Source organism: Ambystoma mexicanum, chromosome 14, assembly GCF_040938575.1.
Source record: "Ambystoma mexicanum isolate Mex_15411 chromosome 14, UKY_AmexF1_1, whole genome shotgun sequence".
NCBI lineage: Eukaryota > Metazoa > Chordata > Amphibia > Caudata > Ambystomatidae > Ambystoma > Ambystoma mexicanum.
Window position 1 is genome coordinate 375,064,895 of NC_090940.1, and position 27,592 is coordinate 375,092,486.

The 27,592-nt window shown below is 43.9% G+C and overlaps 1 protein-coding gene across 2 annotated transcripts in view; it reads left to right on the forward strand.

The window, feature by feature from the left end:
- The window catches only part of TOGARAM1 (TOG array regulator of axonemal microtubules 1), a 1,414,449-nt gene that overhangs the window by 1,050,468 nt on the left and 336,389 nt on the right, over positions 1 to 27,592 (forward strand). For both annotated transcript variants that reach the window (XM_069637491.1, XM_069637490.1), the window contains one exon: positions 24,889 to 25,007. In XM_069637491.1, coding sequence (XP_069493592.1) covers positions 24,889 to 25,007 — 119 coding nt within the window. The remainder of the gene's footprint in view (positions 1 to 24,888; positions 25,008 to 27,592) is intronic.

Sequence of the window (27,592 nt, forward strand, 5' to 3'; positions counted from 1 at the left end):
TGTACCGCCTACTCCAGTGCCCTGCTGTCGTAACCTCTTCTCATTCCGGCCCTCCGCTGGATACTCCTGGACTTCAGCTGCTCTCCTCCTCAGCTCACAGTGCGAGCACTCACTGTAGCTCCATCAGCCCCCGCCTGCAGCACCTGTCAACGTCTGGGCTGTGCCTTCCTTGCACGTTGGACGATGTGCTATCCTTCTCTGCCCACCTCGCACACTCAGGGGTGCAAATATACTCTTGCAGGGCCTATCTGGCAGCCATCAGAGCCTACCAGAACTCAGAGGAGGAGGTTTTCTCATCCTCCAACCCGGTGGTTAAACATCTGGCAGTCCTCACCGGGCTATACCCACCAATCAAGAAACCACACCCTGTGTGCAACCTCAATATAGTGCTCGGTGCCCTAGTGCACAAGCCTTTTGAGCCAATGGTGTCCACGGACTTCAGACTAGTCGTCATTAAAACAGCTCTCCTGGTGGCCTTGCGTCTGCATATAGGGTTAGCGAGATCCAGGCACTAGTGGATTCAGAACCGTACACCACCTTTCATAGAGATAAGGTGGTCCTGAGGACTCACCCCACGTTCTCACCTAGGGTAGTCTCTGCTTTCTACTTAAATGAGGAGCTAGTGCTACCTACTTCCTTTGCATACCCTAAGGATGATGCTCAGAGGGTCTTGCACTGTCTAGATGTCAGGTGCACTCTGAAATTATATCTGGACAGGACCAAGAGCTTTCCACAAGTCAGAGGCTCTCTGTCACTTTTGGGGGGGGGGGGTCAAGGCCGTGCTATCAGGCTTCTAAGGCTTCCATAGCAAGGTGGATGGTTTCGGCCATCAAGGCGGCCTATGAGGGGCAGCACAAACCACTTCCAGCGAACATGCTTGTCCACGCTATCAGAGCAAAGGCCACAGCGGTGGCGTTCCAGAGACACGTCCCGTGGCAGGTTATCGGCAGGTTATCAGCAGTGCAGCCACGTGGGCCAGTCCTTTGGCCTTCTGCAAGCACTACTGTTTGGATGCTGGCTCTAGGTCAGACGTGGCTTTCGGACAGTTAGTATTAAGGAACTTGTTTTCTTAAGGAGGGTCACCTCTCCACCCTGGGGCTACATTCGGTTGTAATCGCCTATGCAGTATGGAGGAAAGGGGACGGGACATAGGAGTAATTATAAGTTACTCACTGTAGTGACTAACATACTCCTAGTCTATAGTCCCCTTTCCTCCATACGTCCCTCCATCCTCCCCAAAATAAAACTGGTGTCATTAGGCAATGGTAATATTGTCAACGCGTCAATGGGGACTGAGGAGTGGCGCTGGTCGGCGGAGTCGGGAGCACATGCTTCCTGGGCTGCGCCCCTGCACGCCTCTAAATTTAAAGGGGAAGAAGGTTTCTTCTGGTGAAAAAGGTTCTGTCTCCTGTCCCTAGCGAGGGACGCCCATGCAGTATGGAGGAAAGGGGAACTAGGAGTACGTTGGTCGTTTAAAATTCAAAGTTCTCTAACTCTCACGTCTCCCATTGCAAAATCAGCTTTAATACCTGTATTTATTTTCTAAGCTGCTTTTCAGATCCTGTACCTGAAGTCCCATTTCAACATCCCACTTTTCACCCTACTTTTGCACTAATGATTTGCACCATGTGCTATGGACTCAGGTGTCCCATTCTAAATACTAATTAGATTAATAGGTTACATGTTTAGAGTTAGGAGGTTAAGTATTAGAAGTTGGATATTAGTTACCTACAATACCTGCAAACTTGCACTGCTCTGAAAGGGTAAATCCCAGGTTACTCCATTGGTTTGCATGAATTCTCAATGCTGTCTCACAGCAGTGCCTCACATACACACTACCATATCTCTTCTGCAGGAGTCTGAGTTGGCATCTAAAATATGATCTCAAATTACTGAAGGGCTCTGCTTCTTCTAGTCAGTGTGTACATTTATTTATTAGTGCAGCTTTACCCTCCTATCGTCTAGGTTCTAGTCTCAGTAGATTAATCATAAATATCATACCTACACTGCTGGAGAGATTTATTGAGGAGGTGATAAGAGCTATTGCATCTTAGAGTTCCTGTACTCAGATCTTCTCTTCCCCACAGCCATGGAAGTTTGCGGAATAAAAGGTGAATTATTTCCAATAGTGTTATTTGTCAGGGCCCACATAAAGCATATCTGTGTGGAGGGAGGAGGGACTCTTTTGTATTTTTGCTTATAACTTTATTAATTGACTAAAATGATGTCTCCTCTGGTCCAGTATGTGCCTGAATGAGCTTAGGTTGATTGTCTTCTTTACCGTCTTTTTTGATGGCAGAAGTTTCTACTTTCATATCTTCCACAAGCTTACGTAAACATTCTATTTCCGTTGACAGACTAAGGCAATTTTAACAAGTCAGGTTGGTATGTAGGGAATCTGTCGTAACACAGTCTTTACAACCATCATGCTTAATTCAGCCTATACAGTACTTCCAACTGGGAGATTTACCGGAAGTAGAGGGGATGAAGAAATCAATGTTTGTTACCAGTTTGAACTTCCAAATGGGCCACAGGTTAAAATCTATGGGATACTTCTATCCCTTCTGCGATCAGTCATCTGTTGTTGGCTCTGTATAATGCTCCCTTGACCCTTTTTCGTTAGTATCACATGAATCAACAGATGCTTTGGTTATGACTCGTGTTGTGAATTTCCACTGGGATGATGTAATTGGTACGCCCTTCTGATCAGGGGCTCTTGCATTCATTGAAGGCTCACAATCATGAAATGTCAGCATGCTTAGCACTCTGTACTAGGGGCTCTGAATTGTAGGAGTAGGGGCTCTAAATTTCATAATTTTAGCATGCACGTGTTAGCATGGGTTTGAACTGCAATAGGGGCCCAGGTGGTAAAACTCATTTCTGGACTCCAGGGTGTGAGTCTCGGGCAGAATTAAATAGATGCCAATGCACAGAGCACATGCTTGAAATTGCACGATGCCTCAGGATGATATTTCAATGGACTAAGCTGCACTAAACCTAATCTTAACATACTAACCCAACCCCAGTAACATGTAACTGAATCCCTTAATATTTAGTGCAAATTAATCCATAATGAAATAGCCTGAAGGCAGATTGGGAAATGCATGATGCTCTTTAAAATAAACGTGAAGGCTGAATTTGCACTTGCTGATAAAAGAAAAATGTGAAGGTCTGTTCTACTGCATTGTGTTGAGTAGGAAACTCCGGGAGAAATGTATCGTTTGCTATCCAGTAATGAAATTGCATGCCATTTTCAGCGGAATTATCTGCTCAAGGGGAGGTGGTTCCCTTGACTGACAGGGGAATGTAATAAAAAGGGTTTTTTAGAGGAAGGACAGGCAGACATCTTCGGGCACCGGGAGACTAGGCAGAGGAAATGCAGTGCTGGCAGGCCGTCTGATGTAGCAGTCCTTATCTAGGTGACCCTGGGCGAAGCAGGCAGAAAGATTGATGAGGATTTCCAGGCGAAACTGAATCAGAAACATTGCCAACATATCTAGGTAAATATCAGTTTAAGTGAGGGGCATTTGTGTTTTGCTGCATGTTTTTTTTCCAAAGTGTATTTCTCTTGCCAAGTTCCAGATTGCCAACGACAGTTGGTAAGACTTGGAACAGATAAAAATAGAAAACGAATGCAATGTATTCGCACGGTGAAATTCAATGTGGACCTAACTGTTACTCTTTGTAATTTGCATATTTCTATGTTACGAGCAAGAAACGTATTTCAAAGTACCTTGTAGTTTTATTGCATTTTTCTGCAATTAGTCTCTTTTATTTGACATGTATAAAAAGACAGAAGTGTGGTAAGAGATAGCTAGAGAGATTGAATGAATGTGCAGTGTTTAAATTGCATGCTTTAAAATTGTGTTAGTGTATATAAGATACCACGAGGGGGCATGAGCCATTAATCCAGAGTGTATCAAGTCCAGTATTTTGATTGTTGTTAGTTACCCTGGTAAAAATCATTATTGGGCAATATTTTGAAATTAGTATCACCACCATAAGTATACCACAATAATAAAAAAAATGCCATGAAGGTATCGGTATAACCTCAAAATATATCCAACATATTTGGTGCGTTGGCCATTGGGAAACTTTAAAACAGTTACTGGGCGTGGCCTTGCATTCTAACGCATAACCATATTTTGCACTCATTAATTGAATTAGTGCTGTGATGTGGTGCAGTACTGTGTACTCATTTGACTCACACAATAGTGTCACCATGTCCCAAATCCAGGCTGAGTTTTCTGAATTGGCTAAATATATTGAGGCAAAGCTTTATGCCCATGCAGTTTGGTACTCAGAAAATGCAACAATATGGAAAGACAGAATTATCACAGAGGTAGAACTGGAGGCATTTGAAAACATTTTTGAGGAAGGAAGCATTGTGCAGGTGTCCCTTCTTAAGCTATTCCAAGCACCAGAAGGCAAGGAGGAGAAAAACTGCATCATCAGGTTATGTGCAAAGTTGTGGTTTTTGCTACATAGGTCCATACGGATGCAAGGGAATGACAGTGAAGTGATTAGCAAGTTGCAAATGCAGTTTGGCCAATGAAAGTGATCAGGTGAAGCAGTTAAAAGCAGAAATAAGAGAGGGAGCTAGACACGGAATTGCAAGCTAAATGCAGCAATATGGCTGCTCAATTGGCTCAGAGAGAGAAACAATTTAATGAGTGAGCAAGAATTAACCCACGTAAAAGCAGTTTTAGATTAAATAAAACGAGGCAAATATGTTGCTATTTCGGAAATACAAACCCTTAGAGAAGATAAAGGGGAGAAAGACAGAGAATTCCATGCTATGGAACAGGAGATACTCAAATTACTGGAATAAAATGACAAAAAGGACAAAGCACTTAATCAGTGTCAGACACAAATCAATGAATTGAAAGCAATAATCAATAAGGGCAGGGGAGAGAATTATAATCTCTGTCATGATGCAGAACAGCTTCATGGACAGTGCAAGAACTTAGAACAGCAAATATTTAGTTTCAAGTCTCAGGAAAGGTGACGAGGCACTACATTTAATGGAACTGAACTCAATCACAGCTCTGGCCAAGGAAACAATGTACCAACAGCTATTCATGTGGGAAGACCCGGTTATAACCTAATATTGGGGTATGAATCATCATCAAATATTCACAATCATTCCTGCCCACAAGAGAAACGAAATGAACGACAGAATGACGCACACCAGAATGAACTGTGTAGTCCTATCAAAATTATAAAATCTATGAAGACTTTGATTAAACTGTTCTAAGACCATTTAGAAACCGTTTATGACATATTTAAAGCCCTCCAGATACCTAGCGAACAATATGGACAGTACTTTCACCCATCCTTAGATTCAGCAGCTGCTAGTGCCATTTGTGGTCTCAATGTACAGGAATATTTGTCATGGGTGGACTTTGAGAAAGAGGTTAGACATCAATTCTCACCTTATCAGTCTATACAGGATGCCAAAAAAGAAGCTTATACTATGACAGTGAAGCCAGATATGTCCCCTCGCTAATAGCATCAAAATTTGAAAAGGGCATTTTCATGCTTTGATGTGGCCTTTAACCCTAACTCTATAGAATTTAAGACTGCATACTTGCATGGACTCCAAAAAGAAATTGTATCCCAGTTAATTTGTGAATTTGACAGGGAAAAAACACTATCATGGATAATAGAACAGGGAACCAAACTATATTAAGTGATATTCGGTCAGAGAGAGGAAGGACCTAAGAATCAGGAGACAAAACCAAAGTCCAACGAACCTGCGCCAGCGCTTCTTGAGGTATGATCTGTAAAGATGCTGCTTGAATCAGCTTAGACTTGGGCAAGAAACAACATGACACCTAGCCAAAGGGGCATGCCTGCGCAGAGGACATCACACCAAATTCCTATGTTCCAATCCATTGATCCCAGCAATAGGGATTCTTACATTAGCCCCAGATATTTGGGTAATTCTCCCAGAGTGGGATTTCGCCACGATATGTCGGGTCTAAAAAACAATCAAAATGAAATGTACAATGGCCCATACCAGACACTAGGGGCACAGAGTAGATTTGACCCTAATACTATGGTATATGGCCACCAAGATATGTGGATAGATTCATTGAAAATGGAAGCCAGCAGAGGGGACAATTCCCACCAAATGAAAGACAAAATATGAATTATGTCACTCGCCAATACAACCAATCGCCACCACCATTCGACCATGGTCAAAGGATAGTCCCTCCGCATTCTCCACCTCCTGTGTCGCATGAATTCAGAGGTAACACAAATGAAAATCAATCTCCTGAGAGGTACCGGAATAGGACTAATGAGGATGAGTTTAATCCCTACGGGCCCAGGTCACAAAGCGAAGAATTCAGAGACATGGACAGGTTTCAAGTTAAAATGTTGTATGAACAGATAGGAAAGTTATGTGCGGTTCAAAAGCAACAGCCAAGTGAAGGTGCAGAATGTCATAGGAGTGTTCTTGTGCATTCTGACAATACGTGACTACTTAATAACCTCTGCACTGATGAATGCCTATGAATCACCTTTGAATAACAGTTCTGAATTGCTTACGGATTTAAAAATAAGAAAACAAACGGATGAGTGAGACAGGGAATTTCAACACACACAAAAAGGAGTGTGATTCCATTTAGAGTTGGACCAGACTTTTGAGGTGTGTGAAAATGAAGAACAAAAAGGGGAAAATTAACAAGAAAAACCTAAAGAACAGAGAAACCGATTTTAAAAAGAGGATCCAATGTGAAAATAAAACACAAGGTGAAGAGTTATGATCAACAGATTATCCTCATTTGATAGTGTGAATACTGTTGATACCCATACAGAGGAAACAAAAGCTCAAAAGGAGGGTGCAGGTCAGCCACCTGAGGAGTATTTTGAACCACAGATATTCCAAGGGATAGAAATGATGGGCTCCATGCAAAACACAGATAACTGTTGTGCGCCAGAAGTTGACGGGCTGTCCCGTGACACTTGTGAAAATATCCAGTCAAAAGGTTGCAGTATAGGGAACACAGACAATGAGAAAAGTAGAATAAGAAATTGGGGTGTGAACACTAGTTGTTCCCAAGGCTGAGGGCCAGTCAGTGGATACACTCCAAATGGGCTCTGAGCCCAAAAGAATAGACAACGAAATTCAAAATGAAGTGGGCAAAATGGAGGGAAAGATATCATGGCATATGCCCATTTGCCTAGCAAAGAGTAAAAAAGAGCTAATGAAAGTAAATCCTGAAATCAGAAAAAAATTCACACTTTTTATGTGTACTAGAAGAGGTTGAAGATGGGTACTATGCTCCTATTACTATTGAAGACAAATGTAATGCATTTGCAACGATTGATACAGGTGCCCAAGCAGCAATAATGTCAAAAGAGCTAGTGAAAAGTATCAATGAAGGGAGATGCCCACAAAATCACATAAAGGTGAGGCAAAATGAAGGCCCTGTGCACAACTTCAATGGGGAAGAAATACCTATCAATGGTGTCACTGAGGTTGACATAAACCTTGGGAAGCATCGGATGATCACATCTGTTAATGAAATAACTTTTTCCGTAGGGACGAATTAGCTGAAAAGGTTTTTGCCCCCTCATTGATGGGGTAGATGGAGTATTGTGGTCCTTAGCTAAAAAAACGTTGAGACCTAAGAAAATAATGACACGAAACAGTGTAAAAGAATGCCATATTGTTGCTAAATCAGAAAGTGCAGTGAAAGTATATCTTCAGAACGGCTGTGTGCCCAGTGTCACTGTCATTCTCATGTGTCAGGATGAAATGCGAGAAGAAAAAGAGAAGCCGTCTTTGGAGCTTAAGAAAAAATGGCAAACAGAAATAGATGAAAACACACTGCGTTGATATCTAAATGAAGAAAAACGCAAACCAAATGTCACTCCAGAGATAAATAAAGAAAAGCACATTTCAACCATCTCAGAAATACACATGGGTAGCCGTGGATTCCTATCCATGTGAATGGGCATCCTGAAATGATTGAAGCCACTTTAGCTCTTGAACATGAAATAAGTTTCATTAATGAAAAAGTACTCTGGCCATGCTATCATGCACAGGATGTGTATGGTATTAGACTTTCTAAATCAAAAGGTTTGGTCCAGGTTGGGTAGTGCCGCACCTGAATGTGAAGACAAAAGACAAGCTTATCATTGTGCCCAAATGACGCCATATGCAGTTGAACTACAGGTGAAAAGGGATGTTACCATTCCCGCATTCACCAGACAAGTTACAGTAGCATTAAAATACAGAAAGGGACAACAGATGAAAGGTTCTGATGCATTTGTTGTGCCTAAATGAATACATGAGGCAGCAAGGGCTGGAATGCGAATATCCTTTTTTTAAAATTTTTTAATTTAAATCAGCTTATTACAAAATTTTTTAAAAAGAAAAACACCTCATTCTCTCCTCTTACAACTTTAGTTTTTCGAGTTCATCAACTGTGAGTCTAGCTCGTCCAAAAAGAACATTATTGCGAAGGTCAATTTTCCATCCTCCCCGTCATGGATTTTTTTCCACCACTCTTCTTCACTGTACGTAGAGAACTTTGAAAACTCTGTGCCCAGAAATTTCGTTCTCATTTCTTGTAAATCTGGGCACGAGATTATCAGATGTCTTATTGTCTCTGGTACCTTCATCTCGGAAGTGTGGAATAAGTTCAACCTTAGTTTTAAGGAATATTTTTCTTTTCCCCGGACAGGGAAACTTTTAGATAGTTGGGTATCACATTTAATGCCTTACTTTCCCATGCGTAGTCTTTCATGCATGTATGGGTTGCCCTCCGATCGACCGTATTGATCCAATCGGTCTCCCATAAGTTTCTTTTTACTGCGTTGGGATTTCGTTCAAACGTCTCCTTTGTCGAATCCAGTTGGACCAGAATATTTTTGCAGTTCTTCCAAATCTCGAAAACATCTTTTGGATTGTTTCATGTATTTGGACTTAGTATTTCAAATTGCGGATATACACCACTGATAGAGATTGGGAATGGACCCATTCAAATCCTGGTGGACATTCATTTGGAAGAGAATTCAGCAATAGGAATGGCAATACAGAAGTCTTACTCCACTGCTGATTTCAGTAACGTACTGATTGGGACCATTCCTGAAAGCTAAGTGACTGCACAGGGTGAGTTGCCAGAATTTTTGGATTCTAAGCCTAAAGGAATCTTTAAAGTTCAATCTATGTACCCTTATGAGCCAAGTGAAATAATGTGCTGTCATCAAGATGATTGTATCCTATTCAAATTAAGTGAATCTAAAAGAGAAAATCTGCATATTGAAATGGAGGTCAATCTTACAAAATATTTGAGTGTAGCTACCCTACAAAGAGATGCTACCAGACGATTAGAGGAAAGTACAGCGATTCCTACTTTGGAGGACTTCCCAGAGTTCTCTAAAATGGTAGAGGAGCAAATTGAAGCTGCAGATGCTTGTGCAAGCGAAGAAGAAATATAGCAATTGAAAAAAATAGTTAGGGAATTAGAGCAGGTTTTTGCCAAAGATGCATCCCATTGTGGGTTAACCGATTTGCATGTTGCCACACTACCAGAAGGACATGATAGGGAGCCGTTATTTGTGCGGCAATATAGGTTACTCCTGGCATGTTTGGAATCACGAGCGGAGATAATCAAACATTTAGAATCTAGAGGAATCATTAGGCCTATTGATAGCACATCAAATACCCCTATATTAGGTGTGCTAAAACCTAATGGCGAATGGCGCTTGTGTGCAGATCTACGGGAATTAAACAAAAAGGTACCCATTTCAAGGTGGCCCCTTCCATTTATTGATCAGGGTCTTGCACAGGTTCACGGGTCAAAGGTGTTTACCACATTAGACCTTACAGCTGGATACTGGTGTGTGGCACTAGCTGAAGATACTCAAAAAATGTTTGAATTTTCTTTTGACAAATCACAATATGCATGGTCCCGGACACCTTTTGGGTATGTCAATAGTGAGTGAGTTTGGGATATTCCTGAGCAATGCACTTTCGCATGCAGCTGAAAGGGGGACAATAGTTTAAGTGGATGATGTGCTAATCAAAAATGAAGATCTGAAAAGCTACTTCAATGAGATTAAACATGTGCTTGGTCAGCTACAGAAGGCTGGGGCAAAAGTATCTTTACAGAAAGCAGTGGTGTAGAAAAAAGGTGAACTTCCTAGGTCATGAAGTGACAGAGCATGGATTATACACACAAAAGAAAAAGGTGAAGGCGATGTATAAGCTAAAAGATCCCACTAATTTGGAAAGTTTTAAGAGTTTGTTAGGAATGACAAGTTTCAACAGGAAATATGAGAATTATGCAGAGATTACACAACTTTTAACAAGGTTGCTGAAGCAGTGTGTACCCTGGAAATGGGAAAAAGAACAAAATGAGGCAGCATCCAGACTAAAACAGTGTCTAATGAAAGCACCATGTTTAGCATATCCAATAAAAAAACAGGATTTCTCTATGGCTGCACTATGTGAGTTTACAGGTATTCACAATCCTGATCGAAGTTACTATGCCATGTTAAGTTACAGAAAGCCGAACCTGTTCTACACTATCGATTGGCAACCTATGTTTGCTAAAAGTTAAAGTAAAGTTTTTTTAAAAAAAACTGGATTTCTTTGTAGAAATAGGATTCACAGATCAATGCATGTCAGCAGTGTTATATCAAAAACATGATGTGAATAACAAAACTATTGCATACACTAGCAAAGCATTGTCATAGGTAGAGACCAAATTTAGTGAATGCGAAAAAGCGCTTCTGACCACTGTCTGGGTGTTACAACATTTCCACCCCATAATTCAAGGGGAGCGGGTGATTATTGAAACAAATCACTAGCCTCTGTAGTTTCTGCAAAGTAAGAGAATCAGATCAGAGAATTTGGCCAGTCAAGAATTACTTCATGGACATTAGCACTTCAAGGATTTCCTGGAGAAGTGAAATATGGACAAAATAAAAAGAGCCCAGTTGCTCAAGGACTTGCAGAGTTGCACGATTGTACAGCTGTAGACGCACCTGATGACACAGAGCTAGAAACAAATTTGAATGAATTTGAGCAATCCCCACACAAAGCATTCAACGAAGAAACCTGTAATTCATTTATTTGCATTTATAAAGCGCTCACACAGCCCGAGGCGCTGTTACAAGATTACGTCTTAGTTGCAGAACATAGGTGGGCAGTTAGGTTACAAAAGCCTGCAAGGTACTTGTCTTGAATACAGTCCTAACTAGATGGCTTCGTTACAATTGCCTTTCATTGGAAATATTTAGGATTTACCAACTGTGTATGTAGATGGATGTGCATACCACATAGAAAATAACACGGAAAAAGAGCTTGTAGCGGAAATAGGAAACGCAGTTTAAATGTGACACCATTCCAAGAGTAAGCATAAGGATAGGCCCCAAAAGTAGTCAAGTGGCAGAACTGGCTGCAATTTATAAGACAATAGGCCTCATTATGATTCAGTCGGTCCGGAAAATAACGGTGGTGGTAAACCCGCTGCCACCGTTCTTTCCGGACCGGCTGATCTTGAGTTCTGCAGGCGGGCGGTGTTATTGCCACCAGGTCTGACCTGGCGGGTTTAACACCACCCGCCTGCAGGCGGACGTGGAAACGCCTGCACAATCAAGAGATGGTGCCGGTGTTTCCACTTCCCCGTTCCAATTGAGTCCTATGCGTCTAGGTACAGCAAGGCAAGGGAAGTGGCTCTGGCTATTAATAATACGGTTGATTCAGGATTAGTGATGTCATATTGGATAGGGAGGGGAGGTATATTGTGGCCAGGGGGAGTTAGCTGAACCTTCCCTACACCATAGCAGTTGTGTATGCACCAAACTCTGGGCAGGAGCAGTTTCTACAGTGAGTGCTAAGGCTGCTGGAAGAGAAGGCCTGGGGCCAAATAGCATGATAGGAGATCTCAATATGGCTTGGGATAGGGAACAGGATAGAATTGGTGGTCAGGTAAGAGGGGGGGGCAGTAATGTCAACAGAACTGACGGATAGGATTGGAAGGATGGGGTTACGAGACACATGGCAGGAGTTGAGGAGGAGGGATACACGTTCTTGGCAGGAGTACACGGGTCACAATCCAGAATCGACTATAACTGGGTCTCCCTGGGATTGATGGGCGGGACACGGGAGGTGAACACGGGCCCTATAGGGATAGCAGATGATAAGATCGTCTCCATCACTTTGGACTTAGGGCACAAGGAACAGAGGGTGTGGGGATGGAAATACCCAGGGGCCTTACTAAGAGATCTGGTGATTAGGGAAGAAATGGAATAGAAGATCAAAAATGTTTTCCTTATCAACAAGAGGGATGATACGAGTGAGGAGGTAAGATGGGATGCATTTAAGGCCACTCTTAAGGGGGAATTAATAGCGGCAGCCGCCTTATGGGCAAGGCAATAAAGGACGCTGGAAGCGGAGGTGGGGGCGGCTAGACAAAAAGCGGGCATGACCCCGACCAGGTCCACTATGAGGGAATATAGGAAGGCTTTGGACAATTAGAAATTCTCCGGACCAAGAAAGCGGAAGGAGCTCTGCTTGCGGTGCGACAGAAATATTATGCGAAAGCAAATAAAGCAGACGCACTGTTGGCACGCCTACTCAGGGGGGCGAGATCAAGGAATGCGATTACAGCGTTGAAAACAGGGACAGGGGAAAGGGTTACACACCTATGGGAATTACAGGAAACGCTGGCAGAGTACTACGACTCACTGTATGCCTCGCAGAATCCTCAGACCGATTTACAGGAGAGGTTCTTGGGAAAAGTATAGCTGAGGAGCATAGGGAGGGAGGTACGGGAGGCCCTCAATCAGGAAATTACAGAGGAGGAAGTACAAAGGATGATTAGGGTATTGCAAGCTAACAAAACCCCGGGGCCGGATGGGTATACCAGAGTCTTTTACAAAACATTTGGCACGCTACTGATCCCGCATCTGACCTCGCTCTTTAATACGTTTAGGCGGACAGGCAGAATAACTCCCTACATGGAGGAAGCTAAATTAACCCTTATACTCAAATCCAATAAGAATCCGGAGGAGAGAACGTCCTATAGGCCTATTGCGCTGATAAATAATGATGCCAAGATCTTTAGAAAGATCTTGGCAAATAGACTCGAGAATTAACTTCCGGACCGAATACACCCGGATCAGACAGGCTTCGTAAGGGGCAGACAAACAGCGGACAATATCAGGCGCGTCGCCCACTTGGTCAGCGAACAGACACTCCTGCAGTCCTCCTAGCATTGGATGCAGAAAAAGCATTCCACCGAGTGGAGTGGTCCTTTCTATTCCGGGTTTTACGGCAGAGGGGCTTTGGAGGGGAATTTCTGATGATGATCCTAGCTAATTACCAGGCCCCGTCCATAAGGATAGCGGTGAACGGAGCAATGTCTACAACTGTCAGGCTGCACAGGGGTACGAAACAAGGTTGCCCTCTTTCCCCACAGCTTTATGCGATTTATTTGGAGCCCCTTCAGGCGATAAGGGAAGCGGGGGGCGATACAGAGCATTGCCTTTGGGGGGGGGACAGAAGGTAGCAGCATTCACTGATGATATGCTGCTCACTCTGACAGAGCCAACCAATTCAATATGGGCTAGTACAAATCTGCTGGAGGAGTTTGGGAAGGTCTCTGGGTTAAAGATTAACAGCAACAAATCTGAAATTCGGAATCTCACGCTTAGGGGAGGGGAGCGCGATACTCTGAAGGCGAGTACTCCTTTTCAATGGAGACCGGGAGGCATCAGGTATTTGGGGGTCAGGATCACGGCATCCCTTACAGGCTGGTATACGGCTAATTGCCCCCCTCTTTTGAAAGAAATTAAAAGGGACTTCCAGAGATGGAGAAATATCAGGGTTTCATGGTTGGGGCGGATCGCAGCGGTCAAGATGGTCACACTTCCGAGACTGCTATACTTGTTCCAAGCGATCCCGCAGACAATACCTTCGGGGTTTTTCAGGGAATTGGGAATGCTGTCCAACGAATTCTTATGGGAAGGGAAGAGAGCTAGGGTCAGCAAGTGCTTGCTAATGGCCTCCAGAGGGGAGGCAGGACTAGCGTTACCGAACTTTAGGAGGTACTTTGAAGCGGGGCAGCTACGGGTGATTAGGGAATGGTTAAATTAGGAGGAGGGCATGCAGGATAAGCTATGGGTAAGGATGGATAGGGCGGTCACTCACCGTAACCTGCCGGAAGTTCTTTGGTTGCCTCGCTCTCACAGACCTAAACACTTATATGAGAGCTCAATAACTAAGCTTATGGCGGATACCTGGGATAAGCTATCAGGACCCAAAGGAATTACGATGTTCCCTTCTCCTTTCTCACCAATTATTGGCAACAGGGATTTCACACCAGGGATGGAAAAGGGAGCGTTTAAGCAGTGGCAGGATGGTGGCTGTAGGAAGTTGTGTGACATGTTTCGAGGGGGGGGAATTGCTGTCTTTTGAGGATTATAAAAGGGAGTTTGTGATACAAGAAGGGGAACGGCTAAGATACGCACAAATAAGGCACTCGATGTTACACCCGGTGAATAGGAAGGCAGCAACCAGGGAGCCAACGAAATTTGAAAGCTTTCTCCTATCGAATACCGGAGTGAAGGGCCTAATCTCGAACCTCTATAAGATCCTAGATAGTGAGAATGCGGGTCACCGGTGGGGGTACATGCAGAAATGGGACCTTGCCTTGGGAAGGGAAATAAGCAGGGAAGAATGGGAAAGGTGGATGAGGATCCCCAAGTTGGCAAAAGCTTCCCAACTACAGGAAGCTTGGTACAAGATTTTGGTTGGTTGGCACTATACACCGGCTCGTATACACAGAATATATACGGGAGTCTCAGGATTGTGTTGGAGGGGCTGTGGGATTGGGGGCACAGCGGAGCAAATCTGGTGGGAATGCCCAAAAATTGAACCGTTTTGGAGGGAGGTATAGAGGGCGCAGGAGCAAGCCTGCGGCATAGACAATGACAGAACACCGGCACAGATCCTCCTGGGAATAAGAGGAACTAGGAGTGAGGGGGAGCCTAAGGCGAGGGAGAAGGCGTGACTGATATTAACTTTGGCGGCCATGATAGAAATGGCGCAAAGATGGAAGTGCCCAGAACCCCCATGATACAAGATTGGCTGCGAATCTGTGGACGCTGAAGGTGCGCTCTGTAAAACGGACGTTTGCAAAAGTGATTGTTACATTTTCGAGGCAAGCAGCATTGCGAGCAGGAGCTCTTGCGGCTCCCCGGAGGAGGCGGGGCTTATCTCGCACGCGTGACAGATCTCGTGACAACAGGCGAGTACTAATTGCCAGCCCAACCACCCTTGTGGCGTAAGCCCTGGTGGCAGAAGAGCTGGTGAAAACCGCTGTTAGGCTGTTTGGCGAGTGGCGCCAGCGAGGCCAACAAATGGCCACTCCGGTAGCTAGGACACGAGCCCAGAAGAAACGTGATACAGAGGAAACTGGACCTGGAAGCAGCAGCAACATAAATCGGCCTGGCACTAGAAAAGTAAGTCGGTTTTATACATGTGCATCAACTACGGAGGAAACTTGTGAAGGACCCAACAATAGTACCAATGTTAATATCACCATTAACAAACCCAGTACCATTGCCCATAGCACAGTCGTTTTGCATGACCAATTAACATTACGCTGTGAAGACAACACCGAAACAGATAAGACTTCAATGTCAAATCCCAAACTGTGCAATGTTAGTTGCGAACAACCTCTGAGTCACGCCCCTCGCCACATGACTTCTAGCTCTGGTGATGGTGAGGAGACAGGCGGGAGGGGTCCATGGCAGAGCTGCACAATATCTGATGGAAATGAGCCCAAACCTAGACATCACTTACCCGGGGTTTCGCCGGTTCGGGATGGTGTGATCACTTTGTTGGGCATGTGTGGGCCGGTGCTGGAGGAGAGTGAAGTATTACAGCATCCGGTGCAGTCAGGACGCTATGCTGGAGCTGGAGCCGCGGGATGGGAAGGTGCCGAAACCGGCCGAATTCCGCGAATGGAGCTGCGCACGAGTGACAATGTGCGCGTGTGCGGTGAACTTTCTGACAGTCACACAAACTGCTCGGTCTGCAAGGGAGGCGTGTCAGTTGGCCCGGGAGGGATGGCCCCTCCTTCCGGGTCAGTGAACGTCTTGGCTGAAGATGCCGACCTCACTGGAGTAATATTGAGTGTAGTTGAGAGAGGAGGCGTGCCCCTGTGTGAAGGACCAATTATTGGTTTCTTAGTGAGTAGCCCACAGGCAAAACTTGAAGTTCTCTCAACAGGGCTTGCCGCTGGGGAGTATAACGATGAGGTATTCTGCGCCTCGACGGATCTGCCCAATGATCCCCGTACACCAGATAGGCAGGTAAGAATGCTTGAAACAGAGAACCTGGTAGAGTTAAGAAGGGTTGAGCGTCGAGACTCCATAGACGTAGTAAACAACATACTGCATAATGTGATCGCATTGAACAAAATATGTAACAACAAATTGAAAAAGGGTGACCATATGCAGGATGATATACCCCAAAAGCAGAAAGTACCCCAAAAACGGCTAAATACCCAATTAACAGAACCAAATGAGGACATTTGGCCAAACGTCCAGTATTAACGAGTAAAGCAGGCTTCATGCGCTCCTGACAAAAGGACAACTGAGGCCGCGCAGCAGGATTCGTCATTTATTCAGTTGAATTCTCAGAAGAGAGCTTCTATTGCAAAACGATTAGAAACAGAAAGAATACCATTGAATAGGCAAAATTCACCATCTAGTAGCTGTTTGAATTCATCAGTCAACTGTGACTCGTCCGACTCGTCTCTTATGGAACGTCCTTTCCCCAAAATAAGGAGGGGAAGACTCTCTAAGCAAAGGAAAGCAGAGAAGCGGATCTCCAATGCTAGGAACACTGAGGGCAGCGACGCCGGTCTAAAAGTAGACCTGCAAGCAGTCATAATATCTTCACTTGCAATCTCCATGGCTCCTTTCATGAAGCTCTATGAAAACTTGAATGATTCATTTAAGGATTCCACAACCTTGATGGCCATATTGAACACTAAAGTTGTTCACTTGGACCTAATATGTAACCAATCTACCTGTAACCTCAAAGCAGGGCTAAAAGATCTGGACACGTCATTCAAAGCCTTATGTGAGCAAAAGAGAAACGACTCCTTGGACAAAATACATTTGGCTGAGGTTGCCCGAGAAGCTCTTGGGCTATTTAAATACGAAGGTTTAACCTAAAAAGGACCTCATTATGATAATAACCCAAGCAGCAACGACACACGACGAAGTCGTACAACCTCACCTCTAACTGCGTGCCCTGAGACAAAGCAATTGAACGCTGGAGCTAGTAGCGATGCAACTACAACCACAATGGAGAACAGATCTCAAGAATCGAATGGTCAAGAGTTAGTTGCTCCAACACAGGTGATAGACCTCACAAACAGCAAAGACCTGCCTCAAGCGAGCCAAGTTCACGTGACCTCAGTTGACATTGCGTCAAGTCCACAAGGTCAGGATCTAACCATTACACTTGAGGGTGAAAAAAATCACTGACATCTCCTTCAATACTGCCTTCGAACAGGCGAGGGCCTGCAAGAGGCAGCTGGGTTTTGTAAATCAAAGACCATCAACTTAACCACTGCGGTACAATCTAATAAGGAAGAAGCTACGACAACTGCTACTAAGGGAGCAGCAAAGCTAAACGTTTTCTCAATTTTTGGAGGCTCTCCAGCGAACTGTAAGAACTCAGAAGTATCCATCTTTGCGGGTTTAGTTTTGATCAAAAAATCAAAGAACCTAACGATCAAAAGAACCAACAAAAACACGGGAGCAAGGAAATTCTTGAGGAACGTAAACTTCGTTCAAATAGTGACGAAAGATTTAACTAAACCCAAAATGAAATAAAACCCCTTTAGACCAGAGCAAACTAAAGATGTGGTCTCTTTTCAACGACGGAAGGAGACTGTCAAACCAATAGTTGAGATTCCTGAAGAACTCTTGAATATGTCTACATATGATGACATGGACGAAGTGGAGGTCACAAAAGGATCAGACAAAAGCCCCCACAAAACGCCTGTTGATATACAGAAGAACTCATCTAACGACGGCCCGGCGGAACCAGAGATGGAAATTTCCATTGGCTTAGGCCCGAAGGTCCAGGCCGCTACCCCACAGATGGCGAGTTTAAAGTTTTTAAGAACATGTCACCTTGTGTATGAGCCGGTAAATCCTGAAGCCGACCAGAGAAGTCCGCCGTTTGTGACTCTACATGAAAAAAGGATTAATCTATGTAACAGACTGAAAGATACACAAACAAGTGAAAGAGAAAACTCCCTAACCACCACAAATTGTGAAGAGAAAACAAACATCGATGGCATTCGAAGAGAGGTGGTAGGTGTGGACAGATCCTTTAACGGAAAAATAAAGAAACCTTCAACCGTCGCTCATTCGGCCCCACAAGTGGACTCCCACGGGAGTCATAGAGGCAAGGCCAAAAGAGAGAATGAAACAGAGAAAGGTTTTAAAGTGATGATCGAGAGGATTGATTCAGAAGATAGGCTGATCTTAAATCGCACAAACATCACTAGGTTATTTGACTTGATTCCCAGTCTTTGTGCTATAACGTCTAAAGACCTAAAAATTGTTGAATTTCCAAACGGAAATCGAAACGACAAAGTAATTCTCCATGTCGGTTCTTCTTTGATAGTGAACACAATCATTGAGGCAAATGTCGCACTATTTTCACTGGGTTTTCAAGTCTACATAGTGGATTCCCTTAGTCTCAGACATGATGCATCGACCTCACGGGACAATGGAGAAGTGCTAAGCTGCTTGAATCAGAGTACTGTGTTGCGCTCCTTGAATAAAAAAGTGCTCACAAACCAAAACGACTGACCGAAGGTCGCAGGTTAGCGGCCAATGGCCAAACTTAACACAGGATGGCAACAGAATCGAAGATTCACATCCTAATCCTAATACGATGAATGACACGAGAGTATCTGATGTACCAAAAACAGAAATCAGAATCACTATGTGGAAATCATGAGTCTCAATTGCCTGTAGCTCAAACGTACAACTGTATCAGTACAGGCAAAGAAAAGGATGATTGGGGTTGGCTGGCCGCTACGCTCAACACAAAAGGTCGACAATAATGCCAGGAAGAGTCAACTTTAAATGAGTGTTTAGTGGCCTCCTGGAACACGCGAGGTTTCACACATCTCTTCACCACAAATTGGCTAGAGGGTCTAGCGGTCGCATGTCTGCAGGAGACATGGATAACTGAAATGCCTCTTGTGAGCAATTTCCAAGTGGCCATAAACCCAGCAATAAAATTGGCAAAAGGGCGAACAATGGCGGGGTTGCTAACATTGGTAAACAGGGCGTCGGGTTTTAGGATCTTAAAGTCTGTCAACCATTCTCCGTTCATCCAGGAAACAACTATTACTAAAAGGAATTTGAGTTGTGAGACCGACGATGAAATAACACCCTTAAATGTTTACTGGAACCATCAGAAAGTAGGCAAACGTGAATTTATGGAGAAAATTGAGGAAATTCTGGATACCATCCTTGAAGAGGGGGCAAGGGCAAATATTCTGATATGCGGGGACTTGAATGTTGATCTCTTTATACTGGAAACTGAAGACAAAAAGGCAATTGCCAATGACTGGCTTGATGAGATGGAAATAAGACAACTACAAATGCTGAATCGAAAATACTATTGGGGATATGCCACCTGCCCCGACGTGGCAGCGGTCCGATTCTGCATCAATAATTGACTATGTCTTTGTTTCACCTGATTTGCATGCCAGAATAAAATCTTTCAAGATCCAAACAAACAGCGACCCCAACATATTAATAACAAAATTCCTTACTGCATTAAAGGATGGATTTCCGAAATGGCAACATACTATCTCAGCAGTAGCAAATAGGGTAAGACTGCGTATCGATGAACAAGCGGTCACTCAGCTGTCGACCGCTTATTGTCAGGACAGTACTGAACTGGAATACGATCATCTCTTGTTCCAATTCAAAACCAAGAACACCGGTCTGAAAAAAACAAATTTGGTTCGAAAACATTGGTTTGATCCTGAAATTCAGAAACAGAAACGGAAGTTGCGACTGGCAATTCGACAGGCTCGATCATCAGATTCGAATATTAGAAAGTCGCTAATTAAAACAGCTAAGCAGTCTTATAAGAACTGGATGAAGGCACATGTTCACATGACCTTGCAAAATGATGCCGAGACAATGCTATCCATCCTAAAGAACAAAAATACAAGAGACTTTTGGAGGATCACAAACAATATGCAGGCCCCGCAAAAATCGCTTCAAACATGTCCGGTGACTGAAACAGCTTGGATGTCCCATTTTGAGGAACTTTACAAGAGGACTACATCTGTAGGTGATGAAGTAAAGCCAACATTTCCACCCAGAAGTCTTATATACCGTAAAGATGAGATAGTGGATATAATAACGCGGCCCAATAATTCAAGAGTCCCCGGTCCGGATGGCCTAGCGAATTATACTATAAAACAACATCCCGAGATCTGGGCTGCGATTTGTGTTGCTTTATTCGCAAGAATAAAGATCTTAGGCATCTCTCCCAAATCATGGAAAACGGCAATAATTGTGCCAATCTTTAAAAATGGAGATGGGTCAGATCTGAAAAACTATCGACCTGTGGCCTTGTTAGATGTTCTAGGCAAAGTCTATGCCACCACCCTTCAACAAAAACTAGTGCAATGGGCTTCGGTCTCGGGTCATGTTGATGCCCGACAGGCAAGTTTTGGCAAACAATTTGGATGTTCTTTAAATCTACTACTTTTGAACTTGGTAAAGATGGAGGCTATAAAGACTAACACTGCGGTATATTTAGCATTCATAGATATTTCGATCGCTTTCGATACTGTAGACCGTATCCTCTTGTGGTCGAAACGCCGGCGGTGGGGCTGCCCAGAAGAACTTGTTTCTGCGATCCAAGAACTACACACGGAAACATCGATTAAGATTCATTTGGATCAAGCTGGAAGGTTGTCAATGGCAGTCACTACGGGCAATGGTGTAAAGCAGGGTTGCCCGTTGGCTGCTGCCATTTTCAGCTTGTTCATATCGGACATTGGCATCTCGATAGATGCAGTAAGTTCTTTCCCGCCGAAAATTATTGGATCGTGCTTAAGTTGGTTGCGTTACGCCGATAATCTCGTTGTGATGGACCCAACGCCTATCGGACTACAAAGAAAACTAGATGCTGTCCAAAATTACGTAAATAAGAACTGGCTGGTGATCAACTCAAACAAAAGTGAAATCCCAACATTTAAGAACTTGAAGGGAGGTTCCTTGAAAACAGCAAAAAAGTTTAGATGGACCTTGAGTGGAAGTCAACTTAAGATATCGCAAAGTGTGAAATATTTGGGAATGACACTAAGCTCCTGTATCGACAATGGTCCCTGGATAGCCGACACTAAGAGGAAATGTGCCCAACTATCCAGCCAAGCAGTTATTATGAAAAATAAAATATGGTACGTTCTCTCTTGATCGATTAAGGTTGTTTTACCAACAGAAGGTTGTTACAGTATTGATTTATGGGGCCGAAAATGCGCTGGGTTGCACACATGAACTGTGGTCCTCACTTGAGAATCAATTCTGGACGAAAGTCTTGGGTCTCCCAAGAGGAACAAAGACCGCTTGTATCAGATACGAACTTTCCCTCATCTCACTTCAAGCTAGAATCACCTGGAATCTGTTATCCTTGTTTCGCAAGACCAGAGCACAAGAAAACATTCTGCAGTTTGAAATCCTCCACAATGCATGGGTTAATGGTCAAAACTTAGTGGCTACGAGATGCGAAAGCTTATTAATTGAATTTGACATCAAGATTCTCACGTTACACGAAAATCCGAACGTTGCAAAAATAAAAATATGACGCATAGATTGGGAGCGGACCTGCGCTCAAAGAGCTGCCGCGAAATTGATGATTGATGTTCCAGCTGAAGCTCGTGCTTTCAACAAGGCACAACGCTAAATCGGTCTTTTTCCAGATCCTGAGGTGCGAAGACGCTTCATGTTATTTCGCATGAACTTATTCAAAACCAAAGAGTGATTACAGAAGTGGAATTGCAACAATAACATGAACCCTATGTGTAGATTCTGCACAAGTAAACCGGAAACGCTGAAGCACTTGGTTCTTTTTTGTACAAAACTTTGTAACGAAAGAACTCTACATCTGGGCCCATGGAGTGTCAACCATCCCTTCTTGGATGCGACGATCGGTGGGGGCACATGTTTAATGGTATCGACTATAAACTGTTATTCCCTCTAACACTTTTCTTAAGAACAATTGAAGAACGTCTAAGTCTGGCTGAGGCTGTTTAAGAAACAAGCAGCGGCTATGCAAATTGGACGATGGAGAAAGGAGGATGGCATGAGGAAAATTCAAAATGCTGTAAAATGACGCATGTTACATGTTGTCTAGTTAGTGTTTGTAAAATATTTTAAAGGTTTTGTATAAACCGTATAAAATAATTTAAAAAAAAAAAAAGATTGGCTGCGAAGGCCTTGGGAAATAGTAGCTCTTGAATGGGCGACGTACGCCATGGACAACAAGGTGCAAAACTTCGCCGCGGATTGGGGGGAAATATTAGCCTTCCTTCAGGATGATTTTAGAGTGATGTGCCCTCAGCGTTTAAGACTGCTTGACCTACAATGAGTGGTGGTGAACGGCTCGGGAAGAATGCAAGTCGAGACGGAGTGGAAGTTGCCTCGGGGGGAGGTGGGACGGAGGGGAGGGGGAGGGATTGTTGCGGAATGGTTGAAATATGTTGTAATACTTAATAAAAAAGACTTTAAAAAAAAAGTGGGAACCCCTCCACCACTCAGCCTTTTCCCCCACTCCTCCCAAGCACCCCCAGCTCTCTTTACTGTTTTGAAGGGAGTAGCCTTTTCCCCCTTCAAACCTGTCACTGCTTCTAACCCCATCATAATTTACTTGTGCCAGTCGTACTGGTTTCTCGGCCTCCCGCCTCTCTTCTGACTCCTGCCGTGCTCCCTGAGACCATCTTCCAGGTCAAGCGACTCCCGACGTGCCCTGCACTAAAGCCTTGCTACGTAACAGATCTGCAGCATCCCCATCCTGTATCTCTTTCATCTGTACCCCCACCCTGTGGAATCGCTCTCCTGCCCCACCTCCCTAGACACCCACCCCACGTACGCACACTAAAAGAATATTTACAAAAACGTACCTGCTGCCACTTTGTTAGTCCCTTGCTCTCATGTCTGGCTTTTCGGTGTATGCTTGCGTGTAGCAGGGTGCGAGCGCAGTGCCGCCTACTGCTTGGTGAGTTTGCCTCCTGAGCAGGTCTGAAAGTCCTGCTCTAGGGGTGTTTCCCGTCACTGGGTACTTCATCTCTCTCCCATCCTGCCCCTGAAACGGAAAAATGAGATCAACCATGCTTAACCTACGACTATCGCAAACAGCGTAATTTACAGTATTAGGTGCCCATAGCACATATTCTGCCAATGTGTTTTTCTGGCAACTCTAAGGCTGCGCCTACATTTGCAGAAGGGCAGAAAGTCCGTGCCCTCATCCATGAATCAAAGAGTGAACATGGTACGATACGATACTGCAGCTTAAATTGCCTTGAAGAGAAGGGGTGAGTATCAGACATCAAGTGCTCTCTAAAGTTATTTGGTTTTGTGTGTAATGAGATGTTACTGGCTTGTTTAAAACTGGGAGTGTTGAGGAGCCCTTTTTCCCTAGCTGCACAGCCGCACTTGGGATTTGCATTTTCTATTTTGCCACACAGCAGTTCTGGTTATATTTTGCATAGATGGTAAAGGCCTTATGGCGGCGGTACTCCCTTTAGAAGATTTCAAGAAGAATCTTTTCTTCTAAAAGGCTGCATAAGTATTTTCATAGGCGTTGGAGCAGTTTTCTGAATAGCCTTAATCACGTTTTGTTTACTCTGGCTAATGGAACTTGTAGATTAGCCTTCCTGTCGCTCTTTTTCTGACTGGTATCATTCTCCTGTACCTTATATCCATTGTGGAAAACAAGTTGCTCTTTCAGTCATTTGGTTGGGCTCTTCGGCTGATGATGGAAGTAGATAAATATATTTGTGTAGGAAGCTGTAATCATTGTTCAGTGAAGGAGATTGTAGCACTGTCCAACTAGGGTGATCGTACTGTAACTTGACCCTCTGTAGGGCTTTTATTTGCTGTTTCTTTTTGTTCCCTTTATTTTCAGTAATTAAGAAAGCAAGCAAGTGTAACTATTATTAACACATAACGTACAGCAGCAATGCCCATGTAATCATTCAGTGCAGCACCAACTCTTGCAATTGTGTTGATGGTCCCCTGCATGCACTTTTCAACACTCACAAAGTGGAGTGTAATGTTGAAGAGTAAATGAAGATGAAATTGCCTTTATTCTTCACTTCTACTCTCCACTTTGTGGGAGAGAAAATGCTGTCTGCAAATGAGGCTTTGCAGGCAACGTTCTATGATGTATTCCCATGAAATCTGTCTGGACTTAAGCAGGTGCTAAATCATGATTGTTTGACTGGAATCTTTAGTTGTATACCAGCATGAAAAATCTCATGCTGGCATTAAACCAGGTGCTCTTGCAAGAATGAGGAGGAAAGCAACGCACAGATGCCAGGGTCTAATTTGCTGCCGTCCTACACCTTGGAACAGAAGCAAAATGAGGTTAAGCACAAAACGAAAGCATAAAGGAACTTTTACACTTTAATTTTGTGCCCCCGCCTCATGAGTTCATTGTAAAACATGGAATTGCTTCGAAGTAAACCGGCTTCAGGTAGAGTTGTGTACAAACAACATGGTGTGTGTATGCTCAAGACACTGCAATGCAGCATTATGGCAATTGTAAAGGTTTTGATTACCCTTGCTCTTTTACAGGGTCTTGGCGAGATGCCACTGGATACACCTTCAGCAAAAGGTAGACGTTCTCTATATGGCAGTTTTAGAGGCACAAGGTGCTCCTCCACGGCCGCAGATGGTCTCAATGCTACAGAGAGGTGAGATTCGGAAAACAGTGGTTTACTGTATACCTTATTTCTTGGTATTATTTCCAACACAGTGGTATTACAAGCGAAATGATGTATACATTTAGGCAGATTTGGATTGGTATACTAATGATGTGTAGAGGACATTCTTCTAAAGTATTTTCTTTTTCATACTTTCACATTTTATATAACTCGCTGTTGTCAGGCTGAAAATTCTAGAAGTTATGTTTAACTTCTAGCTTTTCCACCTTTTTCAGTCCCTTTTTTCATCGACCAATGACTTTGGGAGGCATAAGCTTCACCCAGGAGACCCTCGTATATATCTCAGTTTACTTGGTATATTTTCCAGATAATTCAAATGGCAAACATCCTCCAGTATTATAGCATGTTTTGACACCTTTGACTTCCAGTTTCCTACTGTTCAACAATTCTTGACTGGAATAAATTGTGCAGGATTATCCAAAATGGAATGAGCGGGCACCACAATATACTCTGAAATCTCCTTATAGACAATATATAATTATCTTATTTGGTGCTGGGCAAAAAAACTGAATTGCACCATTCCAGGTACTTCCCAAATCTAAAAAAAACAGGGCAATCCCTCCAGTATTTGGCAGCACCCTAGCAGAAAAAACGACTTCACACTCCAATTTTAATTCCAAATAACACAACAAATAACAGATCTTGATTGTAAGGGAGGAAGGCACTTTTTGCCACCCCCTCCCCGTACATTCGGCATGAAAGAAGTCTATTGGACATCCCCCTTGTCTTTCCTCTGACGACAGTGGATGGAAGCCATTGGATGATGCACTCACTCTATTTTGTGTCACCCCAGACTTCATCTTTGTACTAGGCCACACAATGATCTCTAAAAGGCCTTCTCTCCCGTCATAGAGTGCTGTGCACAGCCAGCTCTGACAACCCTCACCACCTCCTCCCCTGTCTGTGCCGCAAAAGACATTTCCTCACGGAAGCCCAGTCGCAAATTGTTGCAAACAGATACTGTATTCCTTCTCTTCCTCTGAGCTCATTGCCCTGTGTGTGACCGGGGCGAATCTTGACTTGTGAATTCATCTGTCTCCACAAACCTGCTCCCGCTCCTTCGACCCCCACCTTTAGAAATGACTGCCCGCACAACCTTGTGCCCCTCTACTCTCTTTTCATGTAACTGTTTGTGAGACCCTTCCCCACGGGCCACCCTAGATTGCCCCCCATATACCTAATCCTGTGTGATCATATATTCTCTGTGGACTAACACCCATCAATCCATTCGTTTGAACCATGAGGCACCAGGGAGAATGAATCACAAATCAAAACCCCACAGAGAGACCCAGGTTAAGAATGTGTAAAGACCACCGCACCCTTGCCCCTACACAGGCCTGGGTTACGAATGTGTATATATTTGCCCGCGATTTAAAGGCAACCCCTCATTCTGGTGTAAGGTTTATACCCAAGATTACTCTTTTGCATGCCAATAATTATTGTGTAGTTTAGGTTAGCAAAACCAGTTACATCTTGTGGACCTAGCCTGACCGCCACCCCGTGGAGATGAGCCCAGCTGACCCACGTGCCCACAGACTGCCACAGCAACCAGTTGGAATCTGGCACTGTATATTGTTACATAATGGGCCATAGGGGCCAACCAAGGAACGATTGTTAGCTTCACCTTGTATGTCATGACGTATTTCCACTTTATAATGTACTGGTCATGTATTATTTGGCAGAGAGCTCTCAGAGCAGCAGAGTCATCTGCATGCATCTTTTACCTGATATAAACTTTGTTCAACTTGCAATCTTTCTCCTGATCTCATTCCCTACTGGGGTGTGTCCATTTATTCTGAGTTCAAGATCTGCGTTTTGGGGAATGAACACCTTCACTTGGTGACCCTGACTACGTGATTGGTCCGGGAAGACCCCCGTACTCTGCAGCGAGATCTGGGGCACCCCCATCAAGGCCACTGCCACCTACGGCCAATAGTTAAAAAGCGTACGCTCCTGAGCAGGTTCTATAGGTCACGGCTTTGCGAATACCCAACTGCTCGCTGGAGCCGGCGTCTGCTTGGTTGGGGGAGGCACCCCAATTGTGGATAGACCGCGAACAGAGGCTCTCGGATCACCACGGACACATGAGTATTGATTGCAAGAAGAATTAAAGGCGGGAAAATTAATGGGAAAAGGGTCAGATTAAACAGTGGGGGGACAGCCTTTAGGTTGGATTGTGTGTGAGTGAGATTGAGCGATTGCTGACTAAGGTGTTTTTTCTTCTTCATATGGCCATTAGGGTTTTATATAAGGTGATGAAATAAGAGGAGGTAGAGGAACCTAGCTCCGAAAGGGGGTGGAAGGCGGCGCCACATAGTACTGTCTCGACCAGTGCAGGAAAAGTGAGGAGAAAGGAATACGTAGGAGTCTTGTATATTGAGTAGACTCGGAGAATAGTAGTAATTCTTTCTTTTGATACTGATACTTTTTTAGAGGTTGGGCCAGGGTGAGGTGAATGTGAGGGGTGAATGATGGGGAAAATTCAGCATTATTGAAAGAGGGTAGAAGATATATAAAGGGTTATCATAAATATATGTTTCATGTTCTTTGTTGTC